Below are 25,277 nucleotides of genomic sequence, written 5' to 3'. Positions count from 1 at the left end.
AAATTAGGACCTTCTTCAGCTGTCGGGGGTCTCTGTCAGTCAACAGACAAGGTCGACTGTGTGCTTTTTTGCTGTACGTGTCCCTTCACATTTCGACTTCACTATCACATCAGAAACAGTGGATCTAGGATATTTATGAGAGTGGAAATTTCGCATACAGATATATGACACAAGTGACACCCAATCACCTGACCACATTCGAAGTCTGTAAGTTCCACAGAGCGCACCATTCTGCTCTCTCACGGTGTCTAATGACTACTGAGGTTGCTGATATGGAGTACCTGGCAGTAGGTGGCAGCACAATGCACCTAGTATGGAAAATATATGGTTTTGAGGGTGTCTGGATACTTTTGATCACATATTGTAGGTGCTGAAGAAGGTAGAATGAGGCAGTTGGTACCCCACTGTTCAGTCAGTCTTGTAATAGAGAGGAGCATATTTGCCTTTTTCATGCTGCAATAGGAACGTTTTCTGCCAGTTCCTGTCTTTCCACTGGTACAGCAAGACATGTTGCTTATATGAAAAGAGCTTTGTGAGTCAGTAAAACTTTGATAGTTTTTAGTTGTATGAAATTGAAAGAATGCGAAACTAATTTTACACCTCAGACTGAATTTTACATGCACAAAAAAATTTCCTGTGTTTCAGTACTACACCATGGGATGTTCAGAACCATTCTGATGAGAATGGATACACTTTTCAGCATATTTCTCCATGCTACATCACTTTATAAACTACATTTTCATTCACACTGTTTTTTACATGTAAATTTTACATGTGCAAGCAGGCTAACTCTGAAACTTTTTATCTCAGAAACTGACAAAGATATCAAGAAAATTTTCAACATTGTTAGATATTGGGATCCCGGCAATATATTGTAAAAATTACAGCCACTTGCTGCAGATAGCTGTCTTGGAATCCAAGGCTTGGTCTTGGTATCCAAAAACCAGGTCTTTGAGGTGTTCTTGATAACAGATAAAGATTTTTGAAAATAGGAAGATGGCACTTCTAGATAAATATTTAGAGATAGATATTATCTCATTAAAATTTTAGCAATTTGGTGCAGTTATTTATTATTTAGATTTCGTCTCACATTGGAATTTACACACATATTTTATATGTACATGTAAGGTAACGTTGAACCTCTGCATCTCAGAGATGAATAAAGGTATCATTAAAATGTTCAAAGTTTCAGATTGAGATCTGAGGAATATATTACAAAAATTTTAGCTACGTGCTGTGCATAGTTATCGTGGAATCTGCAGCTCAGTTTTGATACCCAAAAGCATGTTTATCAGGTTTCCTCAGGAACCACCCGTGAACTAAATGGTGCCTCCGTGAGCTCCTTAAGGGGAACTGTGGACCACATCTAATGCAAAACAAACCAACTGATTTGCTCCATGTGCCTAAGCTAGAGGACACGAGTAATATTCAAAATTTGACCCTATATTGTAGGATAGTTACAGTAAGACAGTCCATCTGTCAGGCATACATATGGTCTCTCACCTGAGGACTTTTGACCCTACCTTTCTGTCACCAATAGAACTTGAGGATGAGCCCCAAAATGTGTTTTTTTTTGGGGGGGGAGGGGGGGTGGGAGGGGGTGCAGTATTTCAGAATGTATTAGGCAGTGTATGCTGTCACATGCATACCAACTGTGAGACAGTTGCCTTTAATATCAGCGGACCTCAAAAAGTAAGTTACACATCAGAAATGGCAGGCTAAGTAACCTGTGCTGAATTATGCACTACACTTCAAAGTAACAGTGATACATGGTACTATTTTTTGACATTGTCATGAAGTGTGTGTAAAGAGTTGTCGGAATGCTGTAATGACTGTTCAACTTCTCGGGGATACGAGTGGAGTTCAATAAGTGAGCCAGTGCAACTTTTTTTCCTACGAGAGTTTCAGCTGAAAAACTACAGAGTTTGTTGTGGGATATTCCCAGTTCAGCCCCTATAGTTTCATGAATTTCCAATAGGTAGCTGCACTATACGTAGTCTTCAAAATGGTGTCCTTAACAGGAGTGCATTCCAAGTGGAGAGGTGTCATCGAGTTTCATTTGGTGGAAAACCAGAGCATTACAGAGATTCTTACGTGCTTCCAGAATTTCTACAGATACCTGACTGACAAAAGCACGACGAGTCGTCGAGCAACTCTTCTGTCACCGTGGCAACGGAGTCGTGCAGAGCTATCCGATCCCCCGTGTACCAGCTGGCCACACACGACTGTGACTCCTGGAAAGTTGGAACGAAGAGACAGTCTCATATTAGCTGATTCCCTAACAGAAGGTCATAAAGAGCAACGGAGGACGTCCTGTGCGGAGTTGCTTGCACGCTATGAGGCTGATCGTGACAGTTTTATATCGAACATTGTCACAGACACCTAAATGTGGGTTCATTAGTTCGAACCAGAAACAAAACAGCAATCTAAAGTGTGCTGCCCCACAACCTCCTCTCTGCAGAAAACTTTGAAAGCCATATCCTCAGATAATAAAGTTGTGGTGACAGTCATCTCGGCCTCTGAAGGAGTTATTCTGTTTGATGCCCCCCTCACAGTGCAACGATTCACTCAGAAGTGTAATGTGCTACCGTCAGGAAACTGAGAAATCGACTCGAGCATGTTTGTCACTGTGAAATTGCGACTGAACATCTTCTCCTCCACGACAGCACGAGGTCTCACACGAGTGTGCGCACCACAAAACTTCATCGGACAGTTTTCCTCGTCACCCCTACAGCCCAGATTGTGCAACTTCCAACTTCCATCTGTTTGGCCCAACAAAGGACACACTCCGCAGGAAACGGCACACGGGTGATGGAGAGGTTATCGATGCAGGAAGATATCGGCTCCGACTTTGACCGGTGCAGTGGTACCGTGTGAACATACAGACCCTCCCAGTTAGGTGGCGTAAGGCTGTCACATTGGACAGAGATTATGTTGAAGAATAGCGTTCTGTAGTGAAAAGAAGAGGAATATTACCGTATTTACTCGAATCTAAGCCGCACCTGGAAAATGAGACTCGAAGTTGAGGAAAAAAAATTTTCACGAATCTAAGCCGTACCTGAAATTTGAGTCTCGAAGTTCAAGGGGAGAGAGAAGTTTTAGGCCGCACCTCCAAATCAAAACAAAGCTGGCCCATTGTAATATGAGGCACAATTTAGGTCGAATGAATGACGATACAGCTACAGTAGTTTGGTTCGAGTCATAAGCTTAGCAGTTCAGCTTTACCAGGTAGCCACTGCTATGCGTCAGGCGCTCCATCCGTATTTATACGGGTACCCTACCTTTTTCACGTGCTTCGTCTGGTTTGAGTTGATTGCTTATTTTTCTTTGATCTGATAAGCGCTGTTCTCTTTGTTATAGGTGTTTACATCACTCCAAGCTGAAAATGCATTATTGTACTATGTCGTACATTGTTTGTCACATTCTGACAATGAGTGTTTACGGCCTGTCGCCGCTCGCGGCACGGCTTGCTTTCGTGCGCACTACTGCCGTTTACAGTTTTTTAAAAAAATGAGAGGGATCGTCTCGTTAGCGAAGCAATGGCAAGAGACTGCTATTTGTTGTCACTTACCCTGCTGATTTCTTTGATAATGATCAACAACAACCAAATAATAGACTGCGTATGATAGGAGATGTTCTGAACGAGATTTAGCGAAAATTTTTCTCCGTTTGAAAATCTTTGCAGACGCCTCTTTTGTACATTACATTCTGCACAGAAATTAGAGTCATCTTATATTTAAAAATCTAGTCAATTGCTGTGCTTCATTTCTGACTGTATCACTATTAGGCATAAGAATAATACAAAGATAAACAAGACATGATATGTATATTCTTCCGTGTTTGCTGTTATCTCACACTGGTTTCGTAGTTTATTAAACATACAGGATTTAAATGAGATAGCAGCAAAAACGAAAGAATACATGGCAAAATATTCGTATTATTCTTATGGTGAAGAGAATACTGCATGTCATTCACAATTCATAAAAGTTCCTATTAGCAACCATCTCTTCTCACAGGTAGGAAAAAATTCGGAACGTAGAGTTGGCCATATTGACAAACATCCCAAATAGTCTTGCCAGTCGGGTTTTCGTAATACATTGAAATGCTGCTACATTCGAATATGAACAATACGAAATTTGTATTTACTTCGTTAGATAATGTATGAAAATGCAGTGGTCGAAACTCGGGGCGGAGAAAAAGTTTGTCTTCCACTTTTTTTTTAAATTTATTTGCTGACGCAGAGGTTTTGGCACCAGTATTTATCTTTTTGCCTACAAAGCATGCCTGTGTAGCGCTACATGTATTCGACAGCAGAAGTTAGTTGTGGCGGCACCTACCAACATTTTTCGGAACTTCCGCTTACTTTGCACTCGATTCTAAGTGGCAGGCTGTTTTTTGGATTACAAAAACCAGAAGAAAAGTGCAGCTTAGATTCGAGTAAATACGGTATGGTGTATTGGGGTCCTGACTAAACCACTTTCAGACCAAGAATTTGTTGCATTAATTGTCGAATGCTCCTCCTAGATTGTTTTCTTTAACACCTGTCAGACCACGTTTGCAGGATCCACAGAATACGATGTAATCTGATGTTGTATGACTCAGGTGTGGACACTTTAACTTTTCCTGTTTTTTGATGTAATAACTTGAGTTGTTATTTAGTGATTGTAGTTGCATTGCAAACAAAGCTGTAACACTTTGATAATTGTTTGCCAGTAGAATAATTTTAGTAGCCACACGGCAGCGTTTCCTTTGCTCGTACAGTTGTCAGAGTCGGTGGGTGTGCCGCAGGTGGAGGAGATGGTGCACTATGCGCTGGTGCGCGTCCAGGACGAGCAGCTGAGCCCGCCCTCGACCCCGCTGGGCCCGCAGCGACAGGGATACCTGATGGCGCGCGCCTCCGAGGACGAGCCGTGGCGCCCCGCCTTCTTCATACTCAAGTGAGTCGCGTCTACTGGTCCTACAGTGTTTCTCTCAAAGCTGGTGGCGGTGCTTATTGGCACTCGTGTGAATTTATAGCCATCAGATTCGTAGAAATCTTGATGAAGTACCACATGTCTGGAACTATTATGTTGTAATTTTATTAACATTTTATATTCATAAAAATACACACATCAAAAAAGTTCTGCATAACCCCAGTTCCCAGTACTTCTGAAGATAGATGTTGACTGTGGATATTGTATCACAGACACAGTCCCCTTGACTGTTCAGAGATGTCACTAAACCCGCTCAAAGATGTAAACAACAGTGCACGGGCAGTGCCTATTAGACCTAGGGGTCTGACAGCCGATCAGTTCCAGTCATTCCACCAGGAAAAAGGTTCACGGCTAATGTTGTCTGTAGTTCAACCGTGCCTAGATGCTCGTACCGTGGTTCGATTGCATGTGAATCTGCATTGTTACTTTGGGGCAGGAAGGGGGCTCAACAAGGGAAGTGTCCGTGCATCTCGGAGTGAACAAAAAGCAATGTTATTGAGACGTGGAGGAAATACGGAGATACAGGAACTATCAATTACATGCCTCGCTCAGGCCGCCCCAGGGCTACTACTGCAGTGGATGACCGCTACCTACGGATTATGGCTCGGAGGAACCCTGACAGCAACGCCACCGTGTTGAACAATGCTTTTCGTGCAGCCACAGGACGTCGTGTTACAACTCAAACTGTGCGCAATAGGCTGCATGATGCGCAACTTCACTTCCGATGTACATGGCAAGGTCCATCTTTGCACCACCACACTGTGCAGCATGGTGCAGGTGGGCCCAACAACATGCCTATTGGACTGCTCAGGATTGGCATCACGTTCTCTCCACCAATGAGTGTCACGTATGCCTTCAACCGGACGATCGTCAGAGTCGTGTTTATAGGCAACCCGGTCAGGCTGAACGCCTTAGACACACTGTCCAGAGAGTGCAGCAAGGTGGAGCTTCCCTGCTGTTTCGCGGTGGCATTATGTGGGGCCGACATCCCCTGCTGGTGGTCACGGGAGGCACCGTAATGCCTGTACGATACGTGAATGCCATCCTCTGACCGATAGTGCAACTGTACCGGCAGGATATTGGCGAGGCATTTGTCTTCACGGATGACAATTTGCTCCCCCATTGCACACATCTTGTGAATGACTTACTTCAGGTAACGACATTGCTCGACTAGAGTGGCCAGCATGTTCTCCAGACGTGAACACTATCAAACATGCCTGGGATAGAATCAAAAGGGCTGTTTATGATTGATGTGACCCACCAACCACTCTGAGGGATCTGCGCCGAACCACCATTGACGAGTAGGACAGTCTCGACCGACAGTGCCTTGAAGAACTTGTGGATAGTATGCCATGATGAATACAGGCATGCATCAATGCGAGAGCATGTGCTACTGGTTATTAGAGGTACCGGTGTGTACAGCAATCTGGACCACCACCTCTGAAGGTGTCGCTGCGTGGTGGTACAACATGCAATATGTGGTTTTCGTGAGCAATAAAAAGGGAGGAAATGATGATTATGTTGATCTCTGTTCCAATTTTCTGTACAGGTTCCAGAACTCTTGGAACCGAGGTGATGCAAAACTTGTTTTGATGTGTTTATATGCTTTCTTATTGCTTCGACATACCCTTCTAGTAAAAAATGTTCAGATTCAGTTGACAATTTTGAGTAAAGGACTTGGGTTAATTAACTGTTTTTTTTTTTAGAACTGTGCTCCAAAATTTTATAGTCAGAGATGACTCTACATTCGGCAGTGTGTGAAAATAGTACAGTGCTGGGAGAAAAGTCACATTAAAAAAAAATGAATGTAGGGCAATGAAATTTTTGGAATACATTTGTCTAGGTACCATATTTAAGTGATTAACATTACAAGATCACACGTTAATGTAAGCACGAGATAAGAGACTGCAAATATGAAATGCAGGTACATTAATAACAGGTGTAATCACCAGAATGTCGAATGTGAGCTCGCAAACGTGCATGTGTTGTATCGTATAGGTGCAGGATGGCAGCTTGTGGGATGGAGTTCCACGCCTGTTGCACTTGGTCGGTGAATACAGGGACTCCTATAGTTCAATTCATTTAACTTAGTGGCTCGCTCATGCCCGCCCAGATGCGGGAGATTGCTGCGTTGCCAGTTGTATGCCCCAAGAGAAGCAGCGCCATAGTATATAGTTCGCAAACTTACGTTTAGGGGGAGCGCGCAGTTTATGAAATAAAGCCACCACGGCTGCATTAACCCTTTCGCTGCTACAGGGACGTGCTCCCCGCATTCCGCGATGTGCGCGATTTTGTCATCACTGCACTGCTCGCCTGAGCAGACACATGGTGTTCCCACTGCTTTGACACACTTATTATTCGATTTCACAAAAACTATTTGGCCCAAAAATTTGATTTTTACACATCTTCTTGACTGATTCCTTCCCTCCATAAATGACAATTTTGTTCATATGTTCAACACAGTTATTGTGCAGCATTAAATGTAGTAAACCATTGCACGAAATTTTTAAGAGTTTGCAGAGTTAAAAGTTCATAGCGTATACTTTCCATATGACCGACATTAGTTGCCACTAGAAATTTCAAAAAATTACATTCAAACAAATAAAACTCATGAAGTAATACAGTTTGATATTGTTTTTAAATACAGAAAATGTTAAGCACCGAATAAGGTTTGAACTCGGAACCTTTCGTTTAGCAGTCGAACACTATCCATCACGGTAACGCAGCTCGTCATTCATTGAAACTCCCCAAAGACTTTAAACTATCACGCAAAATACCGACAAATCCTGTTGGTATGACTATGAATTACTCACGTTTCGTCGAAGTACAATAGGAAATAAACAATTAGCGCTGTTCTTTATTGAGAAAAAGCGGTTAGTGAGAATGATACGAATCCCTTTCCTCGTTATCGCCTGAATTAGTAGGCTTATTGCTTGTTTGGTTTAATTAATTAATAGAATATGAAGCAATTGGAATAAAGAATGCTTTTTCCAAACTTTCTATAGAAGAAAGTCTGCTATGAAGACATTGCTTTTGTTCAATTAGTTTATTTATGGCTGAACGTTTCTAAAACTGAAGACACTTGTCCGTGGTCTGCACTGCAGTCGAGCTCTGGCAGCGTCGTTCTCTGTTCATTGGCTGACTGTGTTTTGTGATGTCAGATGTGCAGAACGAACCTAAACTCTGCCGCCGTCATAAATGATGCGCACTTTAATGCTGTTTGTAGATGACGCTGGAGTTGTCGTCCGATAATGTCCAGTGTGCGTTTCATCGGAGACAGACCTGGTGTTAGAGTATGCCGAGGCGACGTGTTGACACACTGTGCAGCACGTCGGGGTACGACATTAGAAAATCCCTTCTGAGGTCCACAAATAAATAGAAGAGACTTGAATGGGCTAGGAAACACCATAATTGGGCATCATAAGAGCGGACGAAGGTGCTGTTCACTGACGAATCGAAGTTCGAGATTTTTAGAACCGGAAGGAGAATATTTGTTCGCTGATTTGTAGGGGAAAGGGTAGCCCAGGAGTGTGTTCTACCTACAGTTAAACACGGTGGAGGTTCTATTATGGTTTGGGGATGTTTTGCCAGAGATAGAGTTGGTGACATTGTGAAAGTAGAAGGATGTATGGATCAGAAGCAGTACTACTGCATACTTCAGTATCGTGCAATCTACATCTACATTCATACTCCGCAAGCCACCCAACGGTGTGTGGCGGAGGGCACTTTACGTGCCACTGTCATTACCTCCCTTTCCTGTTCCAGTCGCGTATGGTTCGCGGGAAGAACGACTGTCTGAAAGCCTCTGTGCGTGCTCTAATCTCTCTAATTTTACATTCGTGATCTCCTCGGGAGGTATAAGTAGGGGGAAGCAATATATTCGATACCTCATCCAGAAACGCACCCTCTCGAAACCTGGCGAGCAAGCTACACCGTGATGCAGAGCGCCTCTCTTGCAGAGTCTGCCACCTGAGTTTATTAAACATCTCCGTAACACTATCACGGTTACCAAATAACCCTGTGACAAAACGCGCCACTCTTCTTTGGATCTTCTCTATCTCCTCCGTCAGACCGATCTGATACGGATCCCACACTGATGAGCAATACTCAAGTATAGGTCGAACGAGTGTTTTGTAAGCCACCTCCTTTGTTGATGGACTACATTTTCTAAGCACTCTCCCAATGAATCTCAACCTGGTACCCGCCTTACCAACAATTAATTTTATATGATCATTCCACTTCAAATCGTTCCGCACGCATACTCCCAGATATTTTACAGAAGTAACTGCTACCAGTGTTTGTTCCGCTATCATATAATCATACAATAAAGGATCCTTCTTTCTATGTATTCGCAATACATTACATTTGTCTATGTTAAGGGTCAGTTGCCACTCCCTGCACCAAGTGCCTATCCGCTGCAAATCTTCCTGCATTTCGCTACAATTTTCTAATGCTGCAACTTCTCTGTATACTACAGCATCATCCGCGAAAAGCCGCATGGAACTTCCGACACTATCTACTAGGTCATTTATATATATTGTGAAAAGCAATGGTCCCATAACACTCCCCTGTGGCACGCCAGAGGTTACTTTAACGTCTGTAGACGTCTCTCCATTGATAACAACATGCTGTGTTCTGTTTGCTAAAAGCTCTTCAATCCAGCGACACAGCTGGTCTGATATTCCGTAGGCTCTTACTTTGTTTATCAGGCGACAGTGCGGAACTGTATCGAACGCCTTCCGGAAGTCGAGAAAAATAGCATCTACCTGGGAGCCTGTATCTAATATTTTCTGGGTCTCATGAACAAATAAGGCGAGTTGGGTCTCACACGATCGCTGTTTCCGGAATCCATGTTGATTCCTACATAGTAGATTCTGGGTTTCCAAAAACGACATGATACTCGAGCAAAAAACATGTTCTAAAATTCTACAACAGATCGACGTCAGAGATATAGGTCTATAGTTTTGCGCATCTGCTCGACGACCCTTCTTGAAGACTGGGACTATCTGTGCTCTTTTCCAATCATTTGGAACCCTCCGTTCCTCTAGAGACTTGCGGTACACGGCTGTTAGAAGGGGGGCAAGTTCTTTTGCGTACTCTGTGTAGAATCGAATTGGTATCCCGTCAGGTCCAGTGGACTTTCCTCTATTGAGTGATTCCAGTTGCTTTTCTATTCCTTGGACACTTATTTCGATGTCAGCCATTTTTTCGTTTGTGTGAGGATTTAGAGAAGGAACTGCAGTGCGGTCTTCCTCTGTGAAACAGATTTGGAAAAAGGTGTTTAGTATTTCAGCTTTACGCGTGTCATCCTCCGTTTCAATGCCATCATCATCCCGTAGTGTCTGGATATGCTGTTTCGAGCCACTTACTGATTTAACGTAAGACCAGAACTTCCTAGGATATTCTGTCAAGTCAGTACATAGAATTTTACTTTCAAATTCACTGAACGCTTCACGCATAGCCCTCCTTACGCTAACTTTGACATCGTTTAGCTTCTGTTTGTCTGACAGGTATTGGCTGCGTTTAGACTTGGAGTGGAGCTCTCTTTGCTTTCGCAGTAGTTTCCTAACTTTGTTGTTGTACCACGGTGGGTTTTTCCCGTCCCTCACAGTTTTACTCGGCACGTACCTGTCTAAAACGCATTTTACGATTGCCTTGAACTTTTTCCATAAACACTCAACATTGTCAGTGTCGGAACAGAAATTTTCGTTTTTATCTGTTAGGTAGTCTGAAATCTGCCTTCTATTACTCTTGCTAAACAGATAAACCTTCCTCCCTTTTTTTATATTCCTATTAACTTCCATACTCAGGGATGCTGCAACGGCCTTATGATCACTGATTCCCTGTTCTGTACATACAGAGTCGAAACGTTCGGGTCTGTTTGTTATCAGTAGGTCCAAGATGTTATCTCCACGAGTTGGTTCTCTGTTTAATTGCTCGAGGTAATTTTCGGATAGTGCACCCAGTATAATGTCACTCGATGCTCTGTCCCTACCACCCGTCCTAAACATCTGAGTGTCCCAGTCTATATCTGGTAAATTGAAATCTCCACCTAAGACTATAACATGCTGAGAAAATTTATGTGAAATGTATTCCAAATTTTCTCTCAGTTGTTCTGCCACTAATGCTGCTGAGTCGGGAGGTCGGTAAAAGGAGCCAATTATTAACCTAACTCGGTTGTTTAGTGTAACCTCCACCCATAATAATTCACAGGAACTATCCACTTCTACTTCACTACAGGATAAACTACTACTAACAGCGACGAACACTCCACCACCGGTTGCATGCAATCTATCCTTTCTAAACACCGTCTGTACCTTTGTAAAAATTTCGGCAGAATTTATCTCTGGCTTAAGTGGATTGTGCTTAATAGGGAAAGGGTTCTCCTTACAACAGGATAATTACCCAAAATGTTGGTCGGCATACTTTATGAACTACATTGCATCGAAGGAAAAACAGAAAGTACTTAATGATATGGTGTGGCCATTCCAAAGCCCTGATTGTAATCCCATTGAAATGGTTTGGGATGAAGTGGACAGATGTATCAGGGAAGTTAATATATCCACCAAGGAACATCTCTGGAATATTGTTAAGGATGTGTGAAACCGTATAGATTCACGATACCTACAAAAACTGATTGACCGTGTGCCTCGAGTTTGTGAGGCAGTCATTAAATCCAGAGGATACTTTGATGAAAGTAAAATGTAATGATTGTAATTGTGTTATATATGTGGAAGTTAATATATTTATAATTTGTGAGAAATAATGTTTGATTTGTGTTTTGAATCTGAAATACCAGAATGTATTGAAATTAATGAGCAGTAGTGTAATTTGTTACCACTAAGTAATTTTTAACACGTAATATGTTTATTATTATCTGTTTCTTATTTAATTGCCATCTGGACTGACATCTCACCGAAATGTCTGGAGTTGTGAGCTAATCGGCTACAGAGGAGGGCATATCTGGCAGGAAAAGCAGTAAAGTAAACCGCCACTGGGACTCCAGAGAGCAGCAGAGCTTGAACGGAAACTGTGTCGGGTCTGCCAGTCTTGTGGTAAAGTGCCTGTCTGGAAACCAGAAGATCGCAGGATCGAACCCGATTTCTCGAGCTGCCTTCCAACTTAGCGCTCACCTCGTGATTATGTGAAGGTTTCCCAGAAATTACATGTGGTTTAAATTCCACATTAATCGCTAAGTTCGCTTTTCCTCTCCCTTATCGGATAATGGGGATACATTAGGGACATGCAAGTCACCACAGTGGTGTCCAATTGAAAGACTTGCATTTCACCATTGTATGATAAAGAGTATTGTTATCTGAATCTATATATACCATCTTCTATATATAAATTCCCACTGTGTTTGTCTGCGCCTGTATCCTCAGGCTAATCTCAGGAACTACTGTAAGTATTTTGTTTCCGTAATCAATAGTCTGATTCGCGAGGAAGTTTTGTGTGTGTAATTTATTACAGCTATGGTAGACAACTAACTGGTCCAGCTAACCATTCAAAGCCGGGGAGGTCACTAGTATTTAACATGTTTGCTTAAACAAAATTCCACTGATTTCTGATGCAGGGATCTGGAAATAAAATGCACATATGAAACTTCCTGGCAGATTAAAACTGTGTGCCGGACCGAGACTCGAACTCGGGACCTTTGCCTTTCGGGGGCAAGTGCTCTACCGAGCATGACTCACGCCCTGTCCTCACAGCTTTACTTCTGCCACTACCTCGTCTCCTACCTTCCAAACTTTACAGAAGCTCTCCTGCGAACCCTGCAGAACTAGCACTCCTGAAAGAAAGGATACTGCGGAGACATGGCTTAGCCACAGCCTGGGGGATGTTTCCAGAATGAGATTTTCACTCTGAAGGGGAGTGTGCGTTGATATGAAACCTCCTGGCAGATTAAAACTGTGTGCCGGACCGAGACTCGAACTCGGGTCCTTTGCCTTTCGCAGGCAGAGTGAAAATCTCATTCTAGAAACATCCCCCAGGCTGTGGCTAAGCCATGTCTCCGCAACATCCTTTCTTTCACGAGTGCTAGTTCTGCAGGGTCCACAGGAGAGCTTCTGTAAAGTTTGGAAGGTAGGAAACGAGGTACTGGCAGAAGTAAAGCTGTGAGGACGGGGCATGAGTCGTGCTTGGGTAGCTCAGTCGGTAGAGCACTTGCCCGCGAAAGGCGAAGGTCCCGAGTTCGAGTCTCGGTCCAGCACACAGTTTTAATCTGCCAGGAAGTTTCATATCAGCGCACACTCCGCTGCAGAGTGAAAATCTCATTCTAAAATGCACATAGTTGCCATATATTTTTTCTCTAATAAATCTTCTCAGATCGATGTTTATTGTCTGATACACAGTTAAATTCCTGTTAGACTCAGCACAGTACAAATATTATCTACGTGAAACCGATGACATCTCCCATTGACTAATTCGTAAAGGATACTAAACATTTTGTTACATCATTTAAAGGCTCAATTGAAAAGACTTTGATTTAAATTATTTTTCAATTAATGCAGTAAAGCACGACAAGGCTCTCAACAACACCAACCCTGCAAATTGCCACATGCACAGAAGAGTACTATGTTGCACTGTCACAATCTGATGAACTGCATGTGAAACAGGAAACAAACAAAGCTGTGCGAATATTTGGAAATCATTCTAACGTAAATACATTGAAGTGGGACATTATAAATATTTATCTAACACTGTTCAAGTGGGTAAGGCATCAGTATTGCCAGTAACACTTGTAACAGTCCATTCTGCTTTGATATCTTGTACACTGAAAAGGGAGTATAGTTGAAGCTTGCTGGCAGACCAGAATTTGGGTTTCGACCCTTTCCTTCTGCAGCCAGCTCTCCTGTTGTGGCACAGCAAACGGTCGTGTTTGTAAAGGTTCTTGTAAAAGGTGGAATCTGTTTGTCAAATTCACTGTTTCATATCTACAGGTTTGTCAAACAGTTCAATGGGCCAATAAAGTTTAACCTCTCTTCTGAAGGTTGTGTCGCAAAGTATTTTTACACTAGTGGGAACAGTTATCAGTGCAGAGATTATTTCTTGCATTGACTTCAACTCTGTGTGAAGGAGAAAAAGGAAAAAAAATACAGTTAATATTGGGCATCCCAAGAGTTTATGTGATTTAACATTGATTTGGATATAAAATTAATTGTGCCTTTGATATTATATCTATACTTTTAGCGGACATTACTAATTTTACTGATTATGGTGATAAACTATAAAATGGAACTCAATCATTAATATTTATTGAATAATCTACCAGTTTTTGGAGGAATATAGACATATTAATAACTTGAATACACAATATCAATGTCCCACAATAATATTTAATTAATATTTCATTGCAAACTGGCTATCGACTTCTTAGGCCATCTTCAGATAACTTAACACTAAACAGGTAGTCCACACAACTTCAGCGAGAATTGATAGCTGTAAAAGATTGTAATACAAAGGTGTGTGACTTTTTATGACTGTAATGATACAAAACACGAGCATAATGTAATACCTAAAGAGACTCTGAACAAATAAATCTTATATTACAGAATGTTCAGATGTTAAAATTATATGAATGTACACTCCTGGAAATTGAAATAAGAACACCGTGAATTCATTGTCCCAGGAAGGGGAAACTTTATTGACACATTCCTGGGGTCAGATACATCACATGATCACACTGACAGAACCACAGGCACATAGACACAGGCAACAGAGCATGCATAATGTCGGCACTAGTACAGTGTATATCCACCTTTCGCAGCAATGCAGGCTGCTATTCTCCCATGGAGACGATCGTAGAGATGCTGGATGTAGTCCTGTGGAACGGCTTGCCATGCCATTTCCACCTGGCGCCTCAGTTGGACCAGCGTTCGTGCTGGACGTGCAGACCGCGTGAGACGATGCTTCATCCAGTCCCAAACATGCTCAATGGGGGACAGATCCGGAGATCTTGCTGGCCAGGGTAGTTGACTTACACCTTCTAGAGCACGTTGGGTGGCACGGGATACATGCGGACGTGCATTGTCCTGTTGGAACAGCAAGTTCCCTTGCCGGTCTAGGAATGGTAGAACGATGGGTTCGATGACGGTTTGGATGTACCGTGCACTATTCAGTGTCCCCTCAACGATCACCAGTGGTGTACAGCCAGTGTAGGAGATCGCTCCCCACACCATGATGCCGGGTGTTGGCCCTGTGTGCCTCGGTCGTATGCAGTCCTGATTGTGACGCTCACCTGCACGGCGCCAAACACGCATACGACCATCATTGGCACCAAGGCAGAAGCGACTCTCATCGCTGAAGACGACACGTTTCCATTCGTCCCTCCATTCACGCCTGTCGCGACACCACTGGAGGCGGGCTGCACGATGTTGGGGCGTGAGCGGAAGACGGCCTAACGGTGTGCGGGACCGTAGCCCAGCTTCATGGAGACGGTTGCAAATGGTCCTCGCCGATACCCCAGGAGCAACAGTGTCCCTAATTTGCTGGGAAGTGGCGGTGCGGTCCCCTACGGCACTGTGTAGGATCCTACGGTCTTGGCGTGCATCTGTGCGTCGCTGCGGTCCGGTCCCAGGTCGACGGGCACGTGCACCTTCCGCCGACCACTGGCGACAACATCGATGTACTGTGGAGACCTCACGCCCCACGTGTTGAGCAATTCGGCGGTACGTCCACCCGGCCTCCCGCATGCCCACTATACGCCCTCGCTCAAAGTCCGTCAACTGCACATACAGTTCACGTCCATGCTGTCGCGGCATGCTACCAGTGTTAAAGACTGCGATGGAGCTCCGTATGCCACGGCAAACTGGCTGACACTGACGGCGGCGGTGCACAAATGCTGCGCAGCTAGCGCCATTCGACGGCCAACACCGCGGTTCCTGGTGCGTCCGCTGTGCCGTGCGTGTGATCATTGCTTGTACAGCCCTCTTGCAGCGTCCGGAGCAAGTATGGTGGGTCTGACACACCGGTGTCAATGTGTTCTTTTTTCCATTTCCAGGAGTGTATAAGCCAAAAATGTGTACAAGTGGGTGATGGTACAGGCTACCCTCTCACCATTAGATAATAAGCTTGTTGTAACTGTTCCACAACCACATTCCTTAGACTTCTTTCTGCCTTTCCCCACCCCCCCTTCCCCCCGCACACACGCGCACACACACACACACACACACACACACACACAAACACACACACACACACACACACACACTCTTTTTTGGTTTGTTCAAGATATTCACCAGTTTGTCCATATGACATGGTAGCCTGTTCCATTACTCACTTGTATAACATTTTGGGGTTACGCATTCATATAATTTTAATATTTGTATATACTGTAATACAAGATTTATTTGTTCAGAATCGCTTTAGGTATTACATTGTGGTTGTGTTATGTTTCAACGTAGTCATAGATTGTTACATACCTCCATATAAGGATCTTCCTAAAGCTACAAATTCTCGCTGAAGCCGTGTGGACTACCTTTTTGTATTAAGTTGTCCCACAGTGGCCTGAGAAGCCAAAAGCCAGTTTGTAATGAACTGTTAAATAAATATTATTGTGCAACGTTAATACTGTACATTGAAGCTCGTAGTTAATATAGTTTTTAAATGACAAACCAAAAGTGTCAGTTGTCAACACACACAATTATATGTCAATGGGAAATCCAAGTTACAGGGTTAAAAAAAAATCAGTTTTCGAGATTCTCCATTAAACCTTCAGATCGAGTATTATATTATAAGTTGTGAATTAATAGAGGGAAACATTCCACATGGGAAAAATATATCTAAAAACAAAGATGATGTGACTTACCAAATGAAAGCGCTGGCACGTCGATAGACACACAAACAAACACAAACATACACACAAAATTCAAGCTTTCGCAACAAACTGTTGCCTCATCAGGAAAGAGGGAAGGAGAGGGAAAGACGAAAGGAAGTGGGTTTTAAGGGAGAGGGTAAGGAGTCATTCCAATCCCGGGAGCAGAAAGACTTACCTTAGGGGGAAAAAAGGACGGGTATACACTCGCACACACCACACACACATATCCATCCGCACATATACAGACACAAGCAGACATATTTATCCACACATATACAGACACAAGCAGACATATTTAAATATGTCTGCTTGTGTCTGTATATGTGTGGATGGATACGTGTGTGTGTGCGAGTGTAAACCCGTCCTTTTTTCCCCCTAAGGTAAGTCTTTCCGCTCCCGGGATTGGAATGACTCCTTACCCTCTCCCTTAAAACCCACATCCTTTCGTCTTTCCCTCTCCTTCCCTCTTTCCTGATGAGGCAACAGTTTGTTGCGAAAGCTTGAATTTTGTGTGTATGTTTGTGTTTGTTTGTGTGTCTATCGACGTGCCAGCTCTTTCGTTTGGTAAGTCATATTATAAGTTGTGTTAGATAGTTAAATTTGAAAGCCTCCGGATTAGAGTGTGCGGCTGAGCCGATTTGCCACCTGCTGCGCAGGGCGGGCGTGCTGTACCAGTTTGCGGACCAGGCGCAGCGCCTGCCTCTGAGCGCCCTCCTGCTGGGGGGCGGGCACTGCCTGGGGGCGCGCCGCATCGCCGTCGCCCACGCGCGCCCCCACTCCTTCGAGCTGTGCACCGCGGCCGACGGGGACGGCTCCGGTGCGGTGGTGGAAGGCCGCGACAGGCGCGTGCTGCAGATGGCGGCCGCCGACGAGTACGAGGCCTCGGAGTGGCTGCAGGCGCTGGTCCAGGCTGCGTCTGGGGTGAGTGAGCGGGGGTAGGCGGTGGGGTATCGTCTTCTGACAGGCACTGCCTAGAGCTTGTTTTGAGGCTGAAGTTATCTGCAACTACACTTCTGACTATAAAAATTTCAACACAACGAGGGGTAGCATCATCATCATCGGCATCATCATCATCATCATCGGCATCATCATCATCATCATCGGCATCATCATCATCATCATCGGCATCATCATCATCATCGGCATCATCATCATCGGCGTCATCATCATCGGCATCATCATCATCGGCATCATCATTGTTGTCACCACAACCTCCACAACTCATTTGTTTTGTTAAATGGTGTGGCCTCGCCTCAGGTATGTCTGCAACTTCTTCTACCTTGAGAATGATCTCAGTTGATATTCAGCCAGTTGACTCCAATGGTCCCCCTCAGCTCTTCGTCATGTCAGTCTCGGGGTCTTCCTTGTTATCTGTCAGTTTCTCTCTGTCTTTTTGGCTCCTTTCCAGCACTCCCTCTGTCCATTGGCCATGATTTCTTCCAGCAACACGGCTGGCCCAGAGACATTTCACAGAGGCTAGAGTGTCTCCGGCATTCGTCGACATCAGTAATCGATCTGATATCTTCTGGCCTTTTTCTCTCTTTTCCTGTAGAACCCAGCATAGACCTCTCAGTACTTTGCTGTGCAGTTCTAAGTTTCCATGTCATGTATTCATTAATTGTATGTGTCTGTCTCACAGCCATAAGTCAAAATGGGAGGAGGGAGGAAGGAGACATTGATAACACACGATTATTTTTGTCTTCGTACATCCATATTTAGATTGGATGAGGGTGGGACACCAGCTGGTATAATTTTTTATTAAAAATGAAACTACTCCAGCTGTACTTAAGATTTTATATTTATTTGGCTACTAGTTTTGACGTTGCATCAACGCCATCTTCAGGCCCGTACACTTTGATGATATCAATTGTGTATGGCTGAGTACTAAAAGTCTGCGGTGAGACCAATACGTGCTCCACATGGATCCATGTGGAGCACATATTGGTCTCACTGCAGACTTCTAGTACTCAGCCACACGCAATTGATATCATCAAAGTGTACGGGCCTGAAGATGGCATTGACGCAACATCAAAACTAGTAGCCAAATAAATATATAATCTTAAGTACAGCTGGAGTAGTTTCATTTTTAATAAAAAAAAAAGATTATTTTTATGTTTTACTGCCATATTTGACCTGAAGATAGTTGAATATCTTTGAATGCTCGGCAGCCTATCTAGATGCATCGAAAGATTTCCGATCTCAGGTCTTCCACTGTAGTTCCAAGCTGGCTGAGATATATGTCTTTTCTGACAGCATCCAGTAGTGTGTTTTTGGATTGTACATTTCCTATCTTGCTTCATTTATTAGACAAAACTTTCTGTCTTGTAGATCTGATCCCAACATCTGCTGTTTTTCAAAATCATTTGCCAATGGTAGAATGTCATCTGGAAATCTCAGGTTTTTAAGTCCCTTCCTGTTGATTCTAATTCGTTTTTCTTCTCAGTTCAATTTTGACATTGCTCTTTCAGCAGACAACAGCTTACAAAAGATGAGATTACCTCGTTTGACTCCTTTCTGAAATGGAAACTGTAAGAGTCCATTCCTTGGCAGTAATAAAGGCTACGGAGGTTTCATATGTATCGTGCAGGATTGTAATGTAGGCCATCTTCACCTTTTGCTTGACATGGGCTAGCATTACTGCAGGATGGCTAACTAGGTCAGTGGTCTTTCCAGAATCTGCAAAAGCTATACATAGAGGCATCCGCTATTTGTTTTCTGTGCTTATCACTCCCAGGAGAACAAAAATAGGATCAAGGATGCCAAAGTTGCTGTAGACTCCAGCCCTGCTCAATGGCCTCAGCTGTGTCAAAGAAGGGCCTGGTATGATTTATTTATTTATTTATTTATTTATATGTCAAGTTCCATAGGACCAAATTGAGGAGCAAATCTCTAAGGTCATGGAATGTGTCAGTACATGAAATTACAACATAAAAGTAATAACAGATAAAAATAAAATATTTATGAACCCAAAAAAAGTCAAGCCAAAAGTTTAAGTAAACACAATCAACAATACAACATAAGAGTCAGCTTAATTTTGCAAGGAACTCCTCGACAGAATAAAAGGAGTGACCCGTGAGGAAACTCTTGAATTTCGATTTGAAAGTGCCTGGATTACTGCTATGATTTTTGAATTCTTGTGGTAGCTTATTGAAAATAGATGCAGCAGTATACTGCACACATTTTTGCACAAGAGTTAAGGAAGTCCGATCCAAATGCAGGTTTGATTTCTGCCGTGTATTAACTGAGTGAAAGCTGCTCGTTCTTGGGAATAAGCCGATATTATTAACAAGAAATGACAGTATATTGAGAGGCCAATGTCAAAATACCCAGACTCGTGAACAGGAATCGACAAGAGGTTCGTGAACTTACACCACTTATTGCCTAAACCGCCCATTTCTGAGTCAAAAATATCCTTTTAGAATGGGAAGAGTTACCCTAAAATAAAATACCTTATCACATAAGTGAATGAAAATAAGCAAAGTAGACCAATTTTCGTATCGAATGATCACTTACGTCAGATACCGTTCGAATAGTAAAAATGGCAACATTAAGTCTTTGGACAAGATCCTGAATGTGAGCTTTCCATGACAGTTTGCTATCCATCTGAACACCTAGAAATTTGAACTATTCGACGACAACAACAGTAGGATAGCAAATAACAAAATATTACCTATTGTGCTTATACAGTATAGTAGGAAGAATACAGGATTATATTTGTAAATAATAATGAAATACATTACACGGAGCTACCAGCTGTGGCAGCAACAGGGGCTATAAGCTGGCTATGCATCGAGCCGAACTGAGCTCGAATGGCAGATAAGCATTAATGATCATTACACATAAGTTGAGTGTCAAGAGTGCGTGGAAATATGTGTACCGAGTTGTTATAATTAAACTGATGATGCTCCGAGTGTTGCCGTGTAGGCTGTATACATTGAAAAATGCTAAAATGTTTTAGGTATGTTCATTAACAGGTGTGCTTGTGGAATGTACTGAAAAAAATTAGTCACACTTTCTGCCACTGGGTGAAAATATAGCACTATAAATAGTCAGGCAGCAACAGTTTGGATGACTGACTGGTCTGGCCTGGCAACATCAACCAAAACAGCCTTCCCATGCTGGTACTGCAAATGGCCAAAAGCAAGGGAAAACTACAGCTTTAATTTTTCCTGAGGGCATGCAGCTCTACTGTATGGTTAAATGATGATGCTTGTGTTTTGGGTAAAATATTCCAGAATATAGTCCCCCCCCTTCGGATCACCAGGCAGAGACTATTCAGGAGGATGTTGTAATCGGGGGAAACGAAACTGGTGTTCTACAGATCGGAGTGTGGAATGTTAGATCTTTTAATCAGGCAGGTAGGTTAGAAAACCTAAAAAAGGAAATCGATAAGTTAAAGTTAGATATAGTGGGAATTAGTGAAGTTCAGTCACAGGAGGAAAATGACTTCCAGTCAGATGAATACAGGGTTATAAATACAAAATCAAATAGTGATAACGCAGGTGTAGATTTAATAATGAATAAAAAATAGGAATGCCTGGGAAACTGCTATGAACACCACAGCGAATGTATTATTGTAGCCAAGATAGACAGGAAGCTTACACCCACCACAGTAACACAAGTTTATATGCCAATGAGCTCTGCAGATGATGAAGATATAAAAGGAATATATGATGAGATAAAAGAAATTATTTAGATAGTTAAGGCAGAAGAAAATTTAATTGTAATGGGAAACTGGAAGTTTATAGTAGGAAAAGGAAGAGAAGGAGAAATAGTAGGTGAATATGGACTGGGAGAAAGGAATGAAAAAGGAATCCACATGGTGGAATTTCACACAGAGCATAACTTAATCATACCTAACACTTGGTTCAAGAATCATAAAAGAAGGCTGTATATGTGGAAGAGGCATGGAGACACTGAAAGATTTGAGATAGATTATATAATGGTAAGACAGAGATTTAGGAACCAGGTTTTAAATTGTAAGACATTTCCAGGAGCAGATGTGGACTCTGATCACAATTTATTGGTTATAAACTGTAGATTAAAACAGAAGAAATTGCAAAAAGATAGGAAACTAGAGAGATGGGACCTGGATAAACTGAAAGAACTAGAGGTTGTTGATAGTTTCAGAGGGAGCATTAGACAACATTGGGCATGAACAGGGGAAAGGAATGCAGTAGAAGGAGAATGGGAAGCTTTGAGAGACGAAGTAGTGAGGAGAAAATATAAAAATGCAGTAAATGAAGCAGGTGAAAGTGAATGCAAACGTCTAAAAAAATGTAAAAAAAGGGAAAAGTTGGTAAGCAGGAATGGCGATAGGACAAATGCAAGGATTTAGAAGTGTATATTACTAGGTGAAAGATAGACAGAGCCTATGGGACAATTAAAGAGGCATTTGGAGAAAAGAGAAGCAACTGTATGGATATAAAGAGCTCATATGAAAACCAGTCCTAAGCAAGGAAGGGAAAATTGAAAGGTGGAAGGACTCCATAGTGTTGCTATACAAGGAAGATGTTCTTGCCGCCCGGTGTGGCCGAGCGGTTCTAGGCGCTTCAGTCTGGAACCGAACGACCGCTACGGTCGCAGGTTCAAATACTGCCTCAGGCATGGACGTGTGTGATGTCCTTAGGTTAGTTAGGTTTAAGTAGTTCTAAGTTCTCGGGGACTTATAACCTCAGCAGTTGAGTCCCATAGTGCTCAGAGCCATTTGAACCATTTTGAAGATGTTCTTGAGGGCCGTATTAAAGAAATGGAAGAGGATATAGATGAAGATGAGGTGTGAGATATGATACTGGGAAAAGAATTTGACAGATCTCTGAAAGACAGAAGTCAAAACAAGGCCTGGGAGTAGATAACATAATGTTAAAACTACTGATAACCTTGGGAGAGCCAACCATGACAAAACTGTTCCATATGGTGAGCAAGACATAGGAAATAGGCAAAATACCCTCAAACTTCAAAAAGAATCTAATAATTCCAATTCCAAGAGAGCAGACACTGACTGGTGTGAACATTACCAAACTGTTAGTTTACTGTGTCATGGTTCCAAAATACTATCATGAATTCTTTACTGAATAATGGAAAAACTGGTAGAAGCCGGCCTTGCAGAAGATCAGTTTGGATTCCGGAGAAATGTGGGAAATGTGAGTCAATACTGGCTCCTACGACTTCTCATAGAAGACAGGTTAAGGAAAGGCAAACCTACATTTACAGCATTTGTAGACTTGGAGAAAGCTTTTGACAGTGTTGAGTGGGAATAATCTCTTTGAAATTATGAGAATAGCAGGGGCAAAAATACAAGGAGCACAGGACTATTTACAACTTCTACAGAAATCATACAGCAGTTGTAAGAGTCAGGGGGCATGAAAGGGAATAAATGGTTGAGAAGGGAGTGAGATATGGTTGTAGCCTCTCCCCCATGTTATTCAGTCTGTATATTGAGCAAGCAGTAGAGGAAACAAAAGAAAAACTTAGAGTAGGAATTAAAGCCCAAGGAGAAGAAATAAAAACTTTGAGGTTTGCCGATGACATTGTAATTCTGCCAGAGACAGCAAAGGACTTGGAAGAGCAGTAGAACGGAATGGACAGGGTCTTGAAAGGAAGATATAAGGTGAATGTCAGCAAAAGCAAAATGAGGATAATGGAATGTAGTTGAATTAAATCAGGCTATGCTGAGGGAATTAGATTAGGAAATGAGACACTTAAAGTAGTAAAGAAGTTTTGCTATTTGGGGAGCAAAATAACTGACGATGGTTGAAGTAGAGAGGATATAAAAAGTAGACTGGCAATGGCAAGGAAAGTGTTTTGAAAGAAGAGAAATTTGTTGCACTTTTGAAATAGTTTTAAAAATATGGCAACAACAGCCAGAATGTTAAAAACTGCCAGAACATTAAAAACTGCCCAATGTTGTGAGCTAGATGGAATTATCTGGTTGTTTTTGCATTGCCATAGCAAATAACACAGAAGGTCTATTCCACTAATTGGAGATCATGTGTGATGCTGAATGGTTCTTTTGTGTTAGTCACTATGTCAACGCATAAACAACTGAATAGTTTGAGTGAGTCATGACAAAGGGCAGTTTCTAATGTTTGGCAGTTTTTATTATTTTGGCTGGTTTATTGGTCTTTCAAAACTATTTTAAATGAGCTATTCGACTTTTAATAAAGTTGTATTATAATTTATATCGCATATGATGATTTCCTTTTTATACACATGTTGTTTGTGAATTTTAATCATTTTTACTGTGGATGACTTGAGGAATAGTAGGCAAAACTTCCTCTTTATAACATGCAGCATTTGGCAGACAGACAGCAGTTGTTACAGGTACCCGTGTATATTACGGGGTGGCACACAAAATGTGTTACCAATTGTTGCTTTCACAGTTTACGACGCACATTAGGTATCCCGCTGGGATCTCTACAGCAGTACCAGCATAGCTTGGAAAAACAAATGAGTTATGAAATGACGTGTAATTCACAATACTGCCGCTAGTAGACTAGTAAGCAGCAATGGCTGACAATGGAAGACTGACGACACAGCAACGATTGGCAATTGTGTTACTTTTTCACGAAACGAAAAGCCTTGTTGTGACTCAGAGGCGTTTTCGACAGCAGTTTAACACACGACGGGTCCCTTGCAAGAAGACCATCCACAGGTTGTATGGTAATTTTTTACATGAAGGAACAGTATTGGAAGCGAAGCGACCTCGGCCTTAGCCTGTTAGTTCGCCGGAGAATATTGAAGCGGTACGAGTTGCTGTACAGAGAAGTCCCGGGAAATCGTATAGAAAGGCAGCAGTGCAACTGGGAATATCCAGACGCTCCGTTCAACGCATTCTTAAAAGTGACCTCCATATGTACCCATACAAGATGACCTGTGCACAGAAGCTCACTGAAGAACACAAGCAGCAGAGACTACTGTTTGCTCAGTGGGCGGAGGATAGGGAAGAAACTCTCAACAACATTTGGTTTTCAGACGAGGTGCATTTTCATTTAGACGGTGTGGTTAACAAACAGAATGTACGCTTTTGGGCCACTGAAAACCCACAAGTGCTTCATGAATGACAACATTATGCTCCGAGGATTACAAAAAAAAAAAAAAAAAGGCTCTGAGCACTATGGGACTTAACTTCTGAGGTCATCAGTCCCCTAGAACTTAGAACTACTTAAACCTAACTAACCTAAGGACATCACACACATCCATGCCCGAGGCAGGATTAAAACCTGTGACTGTAACGGTCGCGCGGTTCCAGACTGTAGCGCCTAGAACCGCTCGGCCACCTCGGACGGCCGAGGATTACAGCGTGGGCAGCAATTTCCAGTCACGGACTAATTGGACCCTTTTTCTTTGAAGAAACTGTGAACAGCGAGCGTTATTTGAGCATGCTTCGCAATAGCTTCATTCCACAGCGTCTTGCTACTGCCTTGCCCTTCAATACGCAGTGGTTCATGCAAGATGGAGCAAGGCCACATACGGCAAACACTGTGTTG

The 25,277-nt window shown here is 42.6% G+C and overlaps 1 protein-coding gene across 1 annotated transcript in view; it reads left to right on the top strand.

The window, feature by feature from the left end:
- Window positions 1-25,277, top strand: part of LOC124553253 — a 286,386-nt gene that overhangs the window by 191,437 nt on the left and 69,672 nt on the right. The window contains exons 16-17 of the mRNA XM_047127140.1: window positions 4,762-4,937; window positions 17,445-17,709. Coding sequence (XP_046983096.1) covers window positions 4,762-4,937; window positions 17,445-17,709 — 441 coding nt within the window. The remainder of the gene's footprint in view (window positions 1-4,761; window positions 4,938-17,444; window positions 17,710-25,277) is intronic.

Source organism: Schistocerca americana, chromosome 11 (genome assembly GCF_021461395.2).
Source record: "Schistocerca americana isolate TAMUIC-IGC-003095 chromosome 11, iqSchAmer2.1, whole genome shotgun sequence".
Lineage (NCBI taxonomy): Eukaryota > Metazoa > Arthropoda > Insecta > Orthoptera > Acrididae > Schistocerca > Schistocerca americana.
Note: the sequence above shows the minus strand (reverse complement) of the source record. Positions and strands in the feature narration are given on the sequence as shown.